At 43.2% G+C, this 17,172-nt stretch overlaps 1 protein-coding gene across 1 annotated transcript in view; it reads right to left on the bottom strand.

The window, feature by feature from the left end:
- Positions 1 to 17,172, bottom strand: part of LOC126336291 (sodium-dependent nutrient amino acid transporter 1-like) — a 91,258-nt gene that overhangs the window by 37,211 nt on the left and 36,875 nt on the right. The window contains exons 5-6 of the mRNA XM_049999824.1: positions 6,677 to 6,899; positions 454 to 724 (exon numbers count right to left, since the gene is read on the bottom strand). Of these exons, the coding sequence (XP_049855781.1) occupies positions 454 to 724; positions 6,677 to 6,899 (494 nt within the window). The remainder of the gene's footprint in view (positions 1 to 453; positions 725 to 6,676; positions 6,900 to 17,172) is intronic.

The raw sequence follows: 17,172 nt of genomic DNA, 5'->3' as shown, positions 1-17,172 counted from the left end.
TTCGAAACGGAGTGCAGTCGATACACGCCATTTTTTATCGTTTTTCGATGCTGAAACAAACGTCGACACTACTAAGAATACTGTAAGACATTTAATTTCCTTACATACAAACACACACATGTTATCTTTGTGAAACAATAATTTTTACACGTTATTAATATTTATAGAGAAATATTTGTCTAAAATATTGTATAAAAATCGATGAGGGCTATCAGTGCACATAATCTCATTTATATGTAATTCCTGAGGATACTAGAAGTATGGATCATTATTGTGTACAGAATGTCTCATTCAAGATATGAAACAATTTGCAGAAAACACATCTCTGTGATTTCCTCTTGTCGTATTTCTCAGACAAATCTTTTAACGAACAAACCTAGTACCTTACTCTCCCGAGCCTGTCGTATTATTAAACATCACACTATTCGGGAAATAACATAAAAGCAATCTCACATTTGGATTTGCCAGCTGCTCCCACTGTGGCGTGATGAAGAACAGTATTCCGTCAACAGCGCCCTCCAGGGTCGCGCCCCTTACAAGCAGCGTGATCAGTATCACGTACGGGAAGAGAGCCAGGAAGTAGGACGCCTTTCCTGAACTCTTCACACCCCGAAGCACAACTAGTGCCACCGTGGACCAAGAGAAGAGAGACCCAAGTACGAGGCGCCAGTCCGGAACTCCAATACCTTCTTCCAGGGTTTCAGGTTCGTTGAGCACGAACTTCCTGCAAACATAAGGCAATTCAGCATCCTTGCTGATCAGTCCTATCTTTCGTTAGTGGTTTATCAGCAGTAGTATTACAGTGCGAATGCTTCACTTTCACAGTACTGTGAAAACAACTTCTACTGCATTATAATATTATTTCGGCTAACTTGAAACTAGGAAGCGCGCTGTTTATCATTCTGACACAGATTCATTTTCCTTATTCCCATCCTTTCCATCAGATAGTTACGTCTAACAGTGCGTTAATTCCATACGATTTTGCCGCTTCATCCTCTAAAATGTTCAAAAAAGTCCTTGTGACTATTATGAAAGAGTGTTTGATTCTTTTTTCCAGAACTTTCTTACTATACACATAAAAGGAAAATATTGTTTTTGGCTAGGAATGGCTAGATAATTCTGGCCCATCAGACCACTAGTGGTGGTGATCATACACTGTCTGTCCGTCTTCCACAATAGGAGTGCTCTTACTTGTGTTACATTATTCTCACCTACGTATTTTTTCAGACAGCTTAAATATTCATCGGTAAAGTTTGTACCTATGAAAAGAGAGCAAAATCTTTGTTAATGGCTATAGGCCTACAAAAGTGGTTTTTAGTGGGAAACAGCAATACAACAGTGGCCTGATTTCTGAATAGTTCGTGCAGATTCTCGAATTTGAAATGGCTCCTTAGTTAACGAAGTGTTTCTGTACGTGATGTTGGAAGATACCGATAGAAAAATGTTACCAAAGCGTATCTTCCGAAAGTTAATAAAGGTATGTACTTCCATGAGCCGTGACATATTGCTAAATACACTAGAAAGTTAGGCAATTAGATTTCAGCCACACACTTTGCTTCAGGCTTTTCTAATCAGTAGGACGAAGAAATAACACAGGATTCGACTGGGACACTGAAACATGGAATGTTCAGTGGGACCCCAAACTAGGAATACTTCTTTCCTTATTTTATAGGATGGTCAGAAATGGTCCGAAAATCTTGCAAAAGTGTTCAGGGCAGGTTGTTCTGAGGAATAACTGTTCAGAAAAAAAATCGATCTGTTGCGCCGTTCCTGAATGAATTAGCATTTAAGATGGCCAGTCAGGTCGTTGGGCGGGCAATTTTGAGCGGCCCGTTGAAGACGATATCGCCAAGCGTGTTCACCATTTGGTTTCCTAAAACCCAAAATGATATCGATACAAAAATTGGACATTGGACGGAAGTGAGATTTGAACCCGAGCTAAATGTTGAGCAGTCTCGTGCGCTATCATCTACGCTATGAGAACAACTGACACTACTTGTATCTTCCGGACCGCTAGGATCGGCAAGCGCAACAATCTGATTGACTAACTTCAACACTAATTAACTCGGAAGCGGAGCAACATACTAATTTTTTTCTTAACAACTATTTCTCAGTACAATCTACCATCCAACAACCTTTAAGGTCCATGTTTGAAACTAGTAGACTTCTCTTGGCCAGGAATGCCCTTTTTGCCATTGTTAGTCTGCTTTTGATCTCCTCCTTGTTCCGTCCGTCACTGCTTATTTTACTGGCTAGGTAGCAGAATTCCTTAAGTTCATCTACTTCGTGACCATCAATCTTGATATTAAGTTTCTCGCTGTTCTCATTTCCGCTACTTCTCATAACTTTCGTCTTTCTTCGATTTACTCACAATCCGTATTCTGTACTCATTAGATCGTATGTTCAGCTCAGCAGATGTAATTCTTCTTCACTTTCACTGAGGATAGCAATGTCATCAACGAATTTATCCCTGATATGCTCTCATCTTGAATTTTAATTCCACTCTTGAATGTTTCTTTTATTACCATCATTCCTTCTTCGATGTACAAATTGAACAGCAGGGACGAAAGACTACATCCCTGTCTTACGGCCTTTTTCAATACGAGCATTTTGTTCTTAGTCGTCCACTCTTATTATTCTATCTTGATTCTTCTACATATTGTGTATTACCCATATCTCTCCGTAGCTTACCCCTATTTTTCTCAGAATTTCGAACATCTTGGACCATTTTATATTGCCGAACGCTTTTTCCAGGGATACAAATCCTATGAAGGTGTTTTGATTTTTCTTCAGTCTAGCTTCCCTTATCAACATCAACGTCAGACCCACCTCTCTGGTTCATTTACCTTTTCTAAAGCCAAACTGATCATCATATAGCACATCCTCAACTTTCTTTTCAATTATTCTGTATATTATTCTCGTAAGAAAATTTGATATATGAGCTGTTAAGCTAATTGTGCGATAATTCTCGCACTTGTCAGGTCTTGAAGTCTTCGGAGTTGCGTGGATGATATTTTTTCGAAAGTCAGATGGTATGTCGCCAGACCAACGTGAATAGTCGTTTTGCTGCCATTTCCCCCAAAGATTTTAGAAATTCTGATTGAATGTTATCTATCCCTCCTGCCTTATTTAATCGTAAGTCCTCCAAACTCTTTTAAATTCTGATTCAAATACTTGATCACCTAACTCTTCTGTATTGACTCCTGTTTCTTCTTTTGTGACATCAGGTAAGTCTTACAATCATAGGGGCCCTGCGTGCTCTCTTTCCACCTAGCTGTTCTCTCCTCTGCATTCAATAGTGGAATTTCCGTTCCCCTCTTAATGTTACCACCCTTGTTTTTAATTTCACCGAAGGTTGTTTAGACTTCCTGTATGCTGAGACTTTTCTTCCGACAATCATTTCTTTTTCGATTTCTTCACATTTTTCATGTAGCCATTTCGTCTTAGCTTCCCTGCACTTCTTGTTAATTTCATTCCTCAGTGACTTGTATTTCTGTATTCCTAAGTTTCCCGGAACCGTTTTTGTACTTCCTCCTTTCATCGATCAACTGAAGTATTTCTTCTATTACCCATGGTATCTTCGCAGTTATCTTATTTGTACCCAGGTTTCCTTTCCAGCTTCTGTGATGGCCATTTTTAGAGATGTCCATTCCTCTTCAACTGTACTGCCTTCTAAGCTAATCCTTATTGCTGTATCTGTAGCCTTGGAGAACTCCGAGTGTATCTTGTCATTCCCTAGTACTTCCGTATCCCACTTCTTTGCATATTAATTCTTCCTGTCTAATCTCTTAAACTTCAGCTTACTATTCCTCATTACTATATTGTGATCTAAGACTATAAATGCTACTGGGTACGCCTTACAATTCAGTATCTGATTTCGGAATCTCTGCCTGACCATGATGTAATCTAACTGAAATCTTCCCATATCACACGGCCTTTTTCAAATATACCTCCTCCTTTTGTGATTATTGAACAGAGTGTTCGCTATTAATAGCTGAAATTTACTACAAAACTCAATTACTTTTTCTCCTCTCTCAAATTTTGTCCCAAGCCCGTATTGTCCTCTAACCTTTTCTTTTACTCCTTCCCTTACAACTTCATTCCAGTCCCCCATGAGTATTAGATTTTCATCTCCCTTTACGTACTGCATTACCCTTTTAGTATCCTCACATACTTTCTCTATCTCTTCATCTTGAGCTTGCGTTGTCTATGTTGGTTTGCTGTCGATTCTGAAAAGAACAACCTTATCAGTGAACTGTTACAGTAACACACTTTCTGCGCTACCTTCCTATTCAAAATGAATTCTCCTCCCATTATACCATTTTCTGCTGCTGTTGATATTGCCGTTACTCATCTGACCAGAAATCCTTGTCTTTTTTCCATTTCACTACAAATACCCCTATTATATCTAGATTGAGACTTTGTATTCCCCTTTTCAGATTTGCTAGTTTTCCTACCACATTCAAGCTTCTGCCATTCCACGCGCCGACTCGTAGAACGTTATGCTTTCGTTGATTATTCAGTCTGGTTTCGTGGTCACCTCCCTCTTGGTGATCCCCTGCCGGAGATCCGAATGGTGGCTACTCCGGAATTTTTTGCCAGTGGAGAGATCATTACGACACATTTTTTCAATTACAGGCCGCATGTCCTGTGGATAAACATTACGTGTCTTTAATGCAGTGGTTTCCATTGCCTTCTGCATCCTCATGCCGTTGATCATTGCTGATTCTTCTGCCTTTAGGAGCAGTTTCCGACCTCTAGGACAAGAGAGTGCCCTGAACCTCTGTCCGCTCCTCCACCGTATTTGGTAAGGCCGTTGACAGAATGAGGATGACTTCCTATGCGTGAAGACTTCGGCCGCAAATGTTGATTATTAATCAAAATTTAAGCAGTGGCGGGATTCGAACCTGGGACCGAGGACGTTTTGATTACTAATCAAAGATGTTAGGGGTATAACATCTAAGGTTTTCACCTTATTTGACCGCAAGTCTTTCAAAGCTCTGCTAAACTTTTCATCCATTACGTCTTCCACATCGATTTCCATTTCTTCTTCTATCACGTTATCAAATGATTCCTCCCCCTCACAGAGGCCTCCAATGTACTCTTTCCAGCTAACTGCCGTGAATATTAATGTTGGCGCACTTGCTTTTATTTCCACCAAATTTTGTTTTGACTTTTCTGTACCAGTGTGACTTCTAATGATGTATTCCCATCTTTTCCTAAACGCTTTTTGTATGTCCGTCTTATGTAGACCAATGGAAGTAGTCCTTCTGTTACCCAAGGTTTCTCCGCAGGTAGCTCCCTCGTATCTATGTTTGACTGACCAGCATACGTTATTGCCCTTTGAAGAGTGCCTTTTCTACTCCTGCTGAACTGTGTACTTCGGTATTAATTATTTCAGTATGTACAATGTCAGAGAACTTCAAACGCATCTCATCAATCCTCGGCGCTTCAGTATCCCACTTATATGGACATTGATTCTTCTGGACGTTTCTCTTATATTTCAGACTACTCATCATCATTACTAAATTGTGACCTGAGTCTGTATCTGCGCCTGGGTACGTCTTACAGTCCAATATCTGATTTCCAAATAAATTTTTGACTATGATGTAATTCTGTTTGAATCCTGACGTGTCTCCAGGCCTTTTCAAAGTGTACCTTGTCCTCTTCGGTTTTTAAACAATATATTCGCTATTACTAGCTGAAATTTATCGCAGAACTCAATTAGTCTTTCTCCTGTCTCGTTCCTACTGTCGAGTCCATATTCTCAAGTGAATCTCTGTTCTATATCTTCCGTAAAACCATATTTTTCGAATGGCTATTCCTTTGAGATGTATGAGGGGCAATCAAACGAAAACCGAAGAGCTGCCACAAGGGACCATGGAATGGTTCCATTCAAAATTAATCACTATACTCGTTAAGACATTTACCTCACTGGGAGATGAGAGTATAAATTCCTGTTTCGACGAGTGCAGTCGGCCGCTTACAGATCCTCAACCGCACCCACTGTTGCACTTCCTAACCGGACTGAAATAGACGTTCACGCATGTCTTTATTCAGGTTTATGTGAAAATGACATGGTGAAAGATCCGGGCTGTAGGGAGGATGTTGCAGGGATTCCCAACCGGGTCGCTGAAGTGCAGCCTTCGTCCGATTGGCGGTGTAGTGGCGGGCGTTATCGTGCAACAAGATGCTTCGTCTGCTCGTCGAGTTGCTCGAGCGTGGAACCACAATCAATGTGCAGCGCTAAGAAGACTCTTTGCAGAAACTGCGACGTGCAGTAACGTCAAAACGACAAGGAATGCTGACGGACGGAATCATCGCATGCAAGAGCGGCTGCTGTTGTGGAACCGTCAGCGGTCCACCGCGTTCTTCGAAATAGGTATTGATCGTCTCGTCTTCCAGTGGGATAAATTTCTTCACGCTTGGGGTGATTACTTTTGAATGGAACCGTTCCATGATCCCGTTGTGGTGGGTGTTCGGTTTTTATTTGACTGTCCCTTATAACTGCGTGGTGTTCGTCAGTCCTTAAGTATGAATTCTTAAAGCATTTATCAGTGCTAGTACCTTGTGTAGAATGAGAATTTTTGTCAAGTAACTGACGTAAAACATCGGGGAGTCGTATAGCGATGGTGTTCACAAGAGTAAATGTAATAATGCATTTCAGACAACTTACAGAAAGTATAGTTCAGACGAACTTCTCTTCCCTGTTACATTCACTGTGTTGTTGCCTGAGCCTTTTACAGAGTCGAAGCAGGTATCTCCCCACTCCGGACGACACCGCGACCACGGCAACTCGGAATTGAAAGACATCACGAAGTAGAAAGTGGTAAGCGCCATTAGAGAGCAGTAGTAGCACAGCACCATCAGGTTCGCGAAGAGCTGTCCAACACCAACGCCTGAAACCGTAGAAAGACTCTTATAAAACTGGGCTGCAAAATAGAAGTCACAGATTACTGGCGTAGGTAATACGAGCTCACAACAAACCAGTGGCATATGTTATTGAAGCTTAACACTTACTTCGTACAAAATAAAATAAAAAATACTTACCGCGATTAGTAGTACTGCAGTTGGGACTGGAATTGAACGGAAGCGTCACTGTTACGGAATAAAGCAACTGTCTTTCTTGTGAGTGTGTGTGTGTGTGTGTGTGTGTGTGTGTGTGTGTGTATGTGTGTGTGTATCTACTGCGTTCGTTTATTGTATAAATCTATCGATCCGTTTGTCAATGGTGAACACCTGGAAGAGATCATGCAGTTAATGGTGAAATTTCTGTTAAGGAAATTTAGGTTCTTCCTGGGAGGTTTCACAGCAAGAAACATGGCGGCCCTGCAGTCCCCGTCTTACAATAGCACTGAAATGACAAGGGAGCTCGCCGGTGCACCCTTGCAATGTCCCACTGTAACCAGCCAGTCCCAGATGACATTGACTGCAGCAACAAGTCACCAGTCAGCTATCACCACTATGCTCGCCTGAAGAAGCCGTTCCTAGAACGTACCTGCTACAGTCGTCGACAGTTACTTACGACAGGTGAGAGATCTCCAGTACAAATATTAAGCACTGTTGTCGTGCCGAAGGTGTAAACACTTATACACTGAAGACCTTGAGCCCCTACTCCAAGAAGGTAGAGTATCCATAAAAGGGTCCTTTATACCAGAGTTTAACATAACAGTCGCGACACATCCCCTCGATTTTGAAGCCTACTGCGCCAGCAGCGCGCCAAGCGGCCAGTAGGTAAAACTGTTGAGCTCGGCTCGATTGTGAAAGCGAACGTGAATAGTAGTTGTTTAATTTGGTTTGTACAATGGTTTTTTCAAACGGGAGAGTCTGTAGTTCAATAAATTGCAGCAAAAACAAAATGAAGACACCACATGTCTTTTTTTTAGATTTCTTAAGGACCCTAAGAAGTATATACCATCATGTCACTAAACTGTACCGTCAGGATTCGCTTGCAAACTACATGAGTGGTAATGATCAATGTTTCGTGTTAGGAGCAGAAAATGGCTAGTGAATAGCAGATGAGAAGATCTTATGAAAAAAGATCCTATTTACTTTTATAATAACGTTAAATTTTGTTCGGTACACTCGAACAAAACCAGTTCATGAATGTAGATAATAATAAACTCGTGTGGAATACAGTACCCACACTGTTGTGAAACCCCAAATAAGCCACCGCAACTGACGATAAAGAGGAAACTTCTACAAAGGTTGGACAAGTCATTTAAATCTGTAAAACATTCCAGTGATACAGAAGCAGCTTTCCATGTATCAGTGCCAGATTCATCTGAATCGTCAAGAAAGACCTGCCTTGATGGTGATGTGGTTAGTTTAAATGCCGTTATTCGTGTCTTGCGAAAGGGCGTGAAGTGTCAGAACGTGCAGATCGATAGACTTCGTGCAAAACTATTATGGAACAAGGAAAGTGCCTATCATTTTAAATACAGACAGCAAAAGAAACTTTATCAGAAGGCTCAAGTGAAGAAGGAAAACAAATTTTGAAAACTATAGGATCCCGATATTTACAAATGGATGCCCTTGACTTGTTAAGCCAGACTAGCATGCCATTGAAGGAGAAACGTGCTGCAAGATGGAAAGACGAAAATAAACTGTTTGCTCTAAATTTATTATATTACAGCACTCAGGCATACTGGTTGTCAGAATGTTTTATGCTTCCGCCAGTGCGTACATCACAGAGGGATGTAGAAGGCATGCAAATCAAATGTGGGACAAGTGACAACATATTCCACCTTTTAAAGCAGAAGGTACAGAATTTCTGATTTTGCCTGAAACGTAATGTAATCATCTCGTTATAACGTTCTCAACGTATTTCTCCCACTATTTGGCAGTTGCGTGCCCCACTTAGAATCATATTAAGATGACGGTCGTACTTGTGGCAACAGGCGACAATGACTAAAACACAGTAGGCCTACGGAACGACAAACAGGCATCAATCCATTTTGCACACAGAGGTACATGTCTGTCCTTCTTGCGTGCGAATCTGTATGCTTATATTCTTTTGATGTCAACCTGGCAAGCAACAGTTCTATCCAACGTTACAATTGCGTCGTAACTTTGTTGTAGCTTGCCACTAAATTCACGTTAACAGCTTTTACAGCAGTGAGGTTAGATTGCGTTTATACCATTCACACGCTTCAAACATTCAAGGAAAGAGTTATATGTCTTTTTATTAATACCAGTTTATTGTAAACTAAATGTCTAAATAGGGCTGCACCCTTGGGGATATACACGAAATAGTATCAGGGCACCACTCACAAAAAATCGTTTTATCGTTTTGAACAGCTGCTTATTGGTGCTCTCAGTAAAGTAATTTAAGATTGAAATTTCATTCCTGGAGGATATTGTTACATACTTTATGACTGTGGATAACGTAATTTGTTATAATGGAAAAATTGCAGGTTGCTAAAGGAACACTTGCCTAAAGTTTGTCAACAATGCAACTACCGTACCGACTTGCGGCACTAAAAGCACAGTGTTTGTGTGACAACCTGCATCCAGGTCTACAACCTGGCTTGCTCACTGTGATGTTATCACCTACAAATTGTTATTGTTTTGGTACTTACGAATGTAAGTTGTTCTATGACTAAGGCTAACGATGCTTTCCAGTGCTTATTGACCATCTTTTCATATTTTGAACGATATGTTACCTGTTAAGCATTAACATAGTTTATATTCACTGTTAAATGGCTTTGTCAAAGTGTTCACTTTTACATCTAGAATTGGCTCAACATTATTTTTGCTCAGGTGCTGTACAGTGTTTTTGTATTCTACTTGATTCTACATAATTTTATTAGGCTATGTTTCCTACAGTGGTTAAAGATCTGAAAATGGTTTCAGACAGCAACCGAAACTACATTCCTGGAAATGGAAAAAAGAACACATTGACACCGGTGTGTCAGACCCACCATACTTGCTCCGGACACTGCGAGAGGGCTGTACAAGCAATGATCACACGCACGGCACAGCGGACACACCAGGAACCGCGGTGTTGGCCGTCGAATGGCGCTAGCTGCGCAGCATTTGTGCACCGCCGCCGTCAGTGTCAGCCAGTTTGCCGTGGCATACGGAGCACCATCCCAGTCTTTAACACTGGTAGCATGCCGTGACAGCGTGGACGTGAACCGTATGTGCAGTTGACGGACTTTCAGCGAGGGCGTATAGTGGTCATGCGGGAGGCCGGGTGGACGTACCGCCGAATTGCTCAACACGTGGGGCGTGAGGTCTCCACAGTACATCGATGTTGTCGCCAGTGGTCGGCGGAAGGTGCACGTGCCCGTCGACCTGGGACCGGACTGCAGCGACGCACGGATGCACGCCAAGACCGTAGAATCCTACGCAGTGCCGTAGGGGACCGCACCGCCACTTCCCAGCAAATTAGGGACACTGTTGCTCCTGGGATATCGGCGAGGACCATTCGCAACCGTCTCCATGAAGCTGGGCTACGGTCCCGCACACCGTTAGGCCGTCTTCCGCTCACGCCCCAACATCGTGCAGCCCGCCTCCAGTGGTGTCACGACAGGCGTGAATGGAGGGACGAATGGAGACGTGTCGTCTTCAGCGATGAGAGTTGCTTCTGCCTTGGTGCCAATGATGGTCGTATGCGTGTTTGGCGCCGTGCAGGTGAGCGCCACAATCAGGACTGCATACGACCGAGGCACACAGGGCCAACACCCAGCATCATGGTGTGGGGAGCGATCTCGTACACTGGCCGTACACTTCTGGTGATCGTCGAGGGGACACTGAATAGTGCACGGTACATCCAGACCGTCATCGAACCCATCGTTCTACCATTCCTAGACCGGCAAGGGAACTTGCTGTTCCAACAGGACAATGCACGTCCGCATGTATCCCGTGCCACCCAACGTGCTCTAGAAGGTGTAAGTCAACTACCCTGGCCAGCAAGATCTCCGGATCTGTCCCCCATTGAGCATGTTTGGGACTGGATGAAGCGTCGTCTCACGCGGTCTGCACGTCCAGCACAAACGCTGGTCCAACTGAGGCGCCAGGTGGAAATGGCATGGCTAGCCATTCCACAGGACTACATCCAGCATCTCTACGATCGTCTCCATGGGAGAATAGCAGCCTGCATTGTTGCGAAAGGTAGATATACACTGTACTAGTGCCGACATTGTGCATGCTCTGTTGCCTGTGTCTATGTGCCTGTGGTTCTGTCAGTGTGATCATGTGATGTATTTGACCCCAGGAATGTGTCAGTAAAGTTTCCCCTTCCTGGGACAATGAATTCACGGTGTTCTTATTTCAATTTCCTGGAGTGTAGTTATAAAGCTTTCATTGTGATAGGAAAATTGCGGTCTAGGCAATAGAAGGTTTTACTTTTAAATTTTTTTTATTTAATAAACTCTGAGATTTCGTTAGAGAAAGCAAATATTAGTTTTACAACCACTTTCGATGAATCACTGTGTATCATAGTCCCATGACAGTTACTGGTGGTTATTTTGAAAGGTATGCAAGCTTATTCGATGCAGCCTTTGTCTTCTGTTCCAGGAGTCAAATCCTAAACCATCTCGAACCACAATTGTAGAACAGCGAGACGACTGCGATAACGAAAATTCTGGGTATGTTTCAACAATTTCGCACATGTTCATGGAAGATAAGTAATACTAAGATAAAAAGCCTAAAGAAGAAACGAAAGAAATCAAGATGATTACATAAAGATGCCAAAACTTATGCAAGCATTAAGAAAGAACAGTAGTGTACGTAATAGGTGAACTTTCATATTCTAATCTGCAAGATATCTGGTGTTAGAGTTCACATGATGACGACTGACAGCTTGACTTCTAGCGTAGCATATATATTATTAGTATCTGGCGTTGAATATACACTGAATAGCCAAAGAAACTGATACACATGCCCAATAACGTGTTGGGCCATCACGAGCACACGGAAGTGCCGCAACACGACGTGGGATGGACTCGACTAATGTCTGAAGTAGTGCTGGAGGGAATTGACTCCATGAATCCTGCAAGGCTGTCCGTAAATCCATAAGAGAACGAGTATGTTGAGATTTCTTCTGAACAGCATGTTGCAAGGCATCCCAGATATGCCCAATAATGTTCATGTCTGTGCAGTTTTGTGGCCAGCGGAATAGTTTAAACTCAGAAGAGTGTTCCTAGAGCAACTCTGTAGCAATTCTGGGCGTGTGGGATGCTGCATTGTCCTGCCGGGATTGTCCACGTACGTCGAAATGCGTAATGGGCATGAGTGGATGCAGGTGATCAGGCGGGGTGCTTACGTACGGTGTCACCTGTCAGAGTCGTATCTAGACGTATCATGGGTCCCATATCACTCCAACTGCACACGTCCCACACCTTTACGGAGCCTCCACCAGATTGAACAGTCTCCTGCTGACGTGAACACTCCATGGATTCTCTGAGGCTGTTTCCATACCCGTTCGTGTCAATCCGGTCGATACAATTTGAAACAAGATTCGTATGACGAGGCAACATGTTTCCAGTTGTGTCGTGCAGTTATCAAGGGTACACCAGGGGGCCTTCGGCACCGAAAGCCCATATCGATTATGTTTCGGTGAATGGTTCGTACGCTGACACTTGTTGATGGCCCAGCATAGAAATCTGCAGTAATTTGCGGAAGGGTTGCACTTCTGTCATGTTAAACGATTCTCTTCAGTCGTCGTCGGTCCCGATCTTGCAGGATCTTTTTCCGGCCACAGCGATGTCGGAGATTTGACGTTTTATCGGATCCCTGATATTCAAGGTACACTCGTGAAGTAGTATACGGGAAAATCCCCACTTCATCGCTATCTCGGAAATGCTGTGTCCCATCGATTTGATAACCTGCCACTGTAACAGCAGTAACCTATCCGACAACTGCGCCAGACACTTGTTGTCTTACACAGGCTTTGCCGAACGCAGCGCCGTATTCGGCCCGTTTGCATATCTTTGTATTTGAATACGCATGCCTACACCAATTTCTTTGGGCTTCAGTGTCTACTGTTAGATGATCTACCTCTGAGGCCTGTAACAGTTTCCTTATACATTATTCAGCCTCCCTTACAATACATAAAAAACAGGCAAATAAATCTGCAACTTTTTGGAACTTCTTCCAGATACCTTAAAATTGATTTGTTGCGCAGCAATGACGCAACTTTTCTCAAATATCTCGATTCCCTATACTATAAAGTAGTTAGGATAGGTAAGAAATGTGTTCAGTGTTGGTGATATGAGGAAAACAACAGCAGCAATATTTGCCAACTGGGCTCTCCGAGGGGTCTATAATTTCCTTGCTGTCAGAATGTATAAGAAAATAACGAGAGACCTAATTTGGAGCACAACTGACAGTGGAGAGTAACACTAAACGCCGCGAGACGATATAACAACTAAGAAGAGGGGTAAAGTCAAGATGAATATCAGACTATTGAAAAATATTGCATCTTGATCGAAAAAAGTGACATTATTATATTCGAAATTACTACAAGAAAAAGTAGTGAACAGGGTGGGCAGAAACAGTGTTAAAAGTTACTAAAGGTATTACAGGTTAGGTTGCGCTGAGAAATAATTATAAAGAAAAAATTCGATACGTTGCGGTGTTTCCGATTTAATTAGCATTGAAGCCATCCAGGTCGTCGCTTGCGCAAATTCAAACAGACTGTCAAGACTGTCGCCAACGTGTTCCTCGTCTTGTTTACCCATACCGAACAAACTTAGCTTTTCCTCATCTAGCACAAATTTCTGACGTTTTAATTGGTAATGAACATTTGAACAAGTGGTAGCTACCATCCCTGCAGATGTCTCTGTATTATTGCGTTTCGGCGCTTGCAAGTGATGGAATTAGCGTACGCATGGACCTGATTGGCTAACGTCAGCGGTAATTAAATGGGGAACAAGACAACGAATTGATTTTTTTTCTTCACAATTATTTCTCAGCACAATCTACCATGCAACATCCTTTCTAGCTTTTCACACTGTTTCTGACCGCCCTGTAAAACTGACTCTAAACGACTACCGCGTACGGATGCTGAATAATTGCCGGTATAGTGAAGAAGAAATTTGTCCATAAAACAGTTTTAATAGAGAAATACACAGTGACCAAAAGAGCAAAGATATCAAAGAATGCATTAAAATACTTAAGAAAATGACCAGATTTAAAATAAATGGATGCAGAAACGAATATCTTCGTCAAAAAGGAGTCAAACATTAATAAATTCGTAACAGAGTGCGAAAAAAGCTATAAATACATTTTGCAGGAAGGATTTCGTAACTATCGAATCGCTACAAGCCACAAATTCGATCTGTCCAAAAGGAAATTGTATCAATGGATGAAAAACAAGGTTACATTAAGAGCTCAAAGTGGAGAAACGTACTTTAAAGAGAAGCGAGATTACACAGCGGCAATTTACGAAGGAAAGCTGCAGTCATCTATGAAATACGTACTGCAGCTGCACGTTTAAAAGAATCCCCAAAATGCACTCTACCATGCGCCACAGAATAAAGTTCCTTACCGATAACTCTGAGAAAATAAGACGACGTACTGGTAAGTGTGGACTACATAGAAGACTTCTTCATATCAGTAGAGAAACATCACGAAGATGTCGGGCATATAATTACAACAAATGGAAGGAAGTAAGACGATACAGAATTAGCACAACAAAGCGTCGTGAACTATTAGTAAGTAAACAGCAGTATTGTACACACTTTGATTACGATAATCAGTTAAAATCTGATGATGATCTTGCAAGCCGTAAACCGCTTAACTAAATCAATCAACGCTGCAGAATACCCCCAATATTGTGTTTTTCAATCATAATTATGAAACGTATGTTTTACCAGGCCTGGCCTCCAACTGCAGTTCACATGCTATTAAATAAATGACCTCATGTTGTATCATAGGCATATCTAGTGACTCCAGGCAATCGACACTGCGTTAGAGAATAAAAGTTGATCCTCTTCAAGAAGACGGAAGCAAAACAAATAATTTACAGTTCAGATAAAGAACGCACAAATAAGCAAGCAGAACAGTTTGTCATTCCAGCAAGAAGATATTCCCGCTTACAAGAGGAGACAGATTTCAGTGTATCGGACAGTTTAACATGAAAATTTCATCAATACGCTTTAGACGTATATGTGCCCAAAAAAGTTGCAATGGATGGAAAAGAGGTGCTGTGACTCGACAATCGTGTTAGGTATCTGCTACTAAAACAAAGAGAGCTCTGCTGAAAATTTAATCGAAATCAAGCCTCAAAGGCAAACAAAAACTAAACTGAATTAATAGTAGCGCAAGGAGGGCCACGCGAGAAGCGTTCAACGAACTAGGATGTAAGATTGTCTACCAAGTTGGCAGAAAATCCATAGAAGTTTTGGTCCTACGTTAAATCAGTAATCGGATCGAAGCCATCTTTCTAGACACACTGTGACCAAAAACGCCCTGAAACGATGGATGACGCAGAAAATGCCGAAGTACTAAACGTCTTTTTCGAAAACTGTTTCATAGGGGGAGATCGCACAATAATTCTTCCTCTAATAAGTGGCACGAACGAAAAACCGAGCACACTGGAGTCCCATTCGGGGGGACGACGGTTCAAACTCGCTTCCTGTCATCCTGATATAGGTTATCGCTTCAGGCAAATATCGGGATGGCTCCTTTGAAAAGGTACGGCTGACTTCTTTCCTCGACCTTCCCTAATCCGATGGGACCGATGACGTCGCTGTTTGGTCCCCTTCCCTCCTCTCTCCCCCCCCCCCCCCCCCCCCCCAGCAAATCAACCAACCTTACAGGATACCAGTTCGATTCTACATAGAATATGCGGAAGAACTTGCCCATGCTCTAGCAGTATTGTACCGTAGTTCTCTGAAGGAGATTGGGGAAAAGCACATGTTCTTCCTGTTGTCAAGAAGAGTCGTTGAACAGAAGCGAGAAGCTATAGACCTTTTTCTCAGACATCGGTCTGTCGTGGAGTTTTGGAACATGCTTTATGCTAGTGTATTATGACATTCCTGGGGACCGAAAATCTCCCAGTAGGAATTAACATGGGTTCCGAAAATAGCGATAGTGTGAAACCCAGCAAGATTTGCTCCTCCACAAGACCCAAAAACCAATAGATAAAGGCACCTACACTCCTGGAAATTGAAATAAGAACACCGTGAATTCATTGTCCCAGGAAGGGGAAACTTTATTGACACATTCCTGGGGTCAGATACATCACATGATCACACTGACAGAACCACAGGCACATAGACACAGGCAACAGAGCATGCACAATGTCGGCACTAGTACCGTGTATATCCACCTTTCGCAGCAATGCAGGCTGCTATTCTCCCATGGAGACGATCGTAGAGATGCTGGATGTAGTCCTGTGGAACGGCTTGCCATGCCATTTCCACCTGGCGCCCCAGTTGGACCAGCGTTCGTGTTGGACGTGCAGACCGCGTGAGACGACACTTCATCCAGTCCCAAACATGCTCAATGGTGGACAGATCCGGAGATCTTGCTGGCCAGGGTAGTTGACTTACACCTTCTAGAGCACGTTGGGTGGCACGGGATACATGTGGACGTGCATTGTCCTGTTGGAACAGCAAGTTCCCTTGCCGGTCTAGGAATGGTAGAACGATGGGTTCGATGACTGTTTGGATGTACCGTGCACTATTCAGTGTCCCCTCGACGATCACCAGAGGTGTACGGCCAGTGTAGGAGATCGCTCCCCACACCATGATGCTGGGTGTTGGCCCTGTGTGCCTCGGTCGTATGCAGTCCTGATTGTGGCGCTCACCTGCACGGCGCCAAACACGCATACGACCGTCATTGGCACCAAGGCAGAAGCAACTCTCATCGCTGAAGACGACACGTCTCCATTCGTCCCTCCATTCACGCCTGTCGTGACACCACTGAAAGCGGGCTGCACGATGTTGGGGCGTGAGCGGAAGACGGCCTAACGGTGTGCGGGACCGTAGCCCAGCTACATGGAGACGGTTGCGAATGGTCCTCGCCGATACCCCAAGAGCAACAGTGTCCCTAATTTGCTGGGAAGTGGCGGTTCGGTCCCCTACGGCACTGCGTAGGATCCTACGGTCTTGGCGTGCATCCGTGCGTCGCTGCGGTCCGGTCCCAGGTCGACGGGCACGTGCACCTTCCGCCGACCACTGGCGACAACATCGATGTACTGTGGAGACCTCACGCCCC

Source organism: Schistocerca gregaria, chromosome 2, assembly GCF_023897955.1.
Source record: "Schistocerca gregaria isolate iqSchGreg1 chromosome 2, iqSchGreg1.2, whole genome shotgun sequence".
Classification (NCBI taxonomy): Eukaryota; Metazoa; Arthropoda; class Insecta; order Orthoptera; family Acrididae; genus Schistocerca; species Schistocerca gregaria.
Note: the sequence above shows the minus strand (reverse complement) of the source record. Positions and strands in the feature narration are given on the sequence as shown.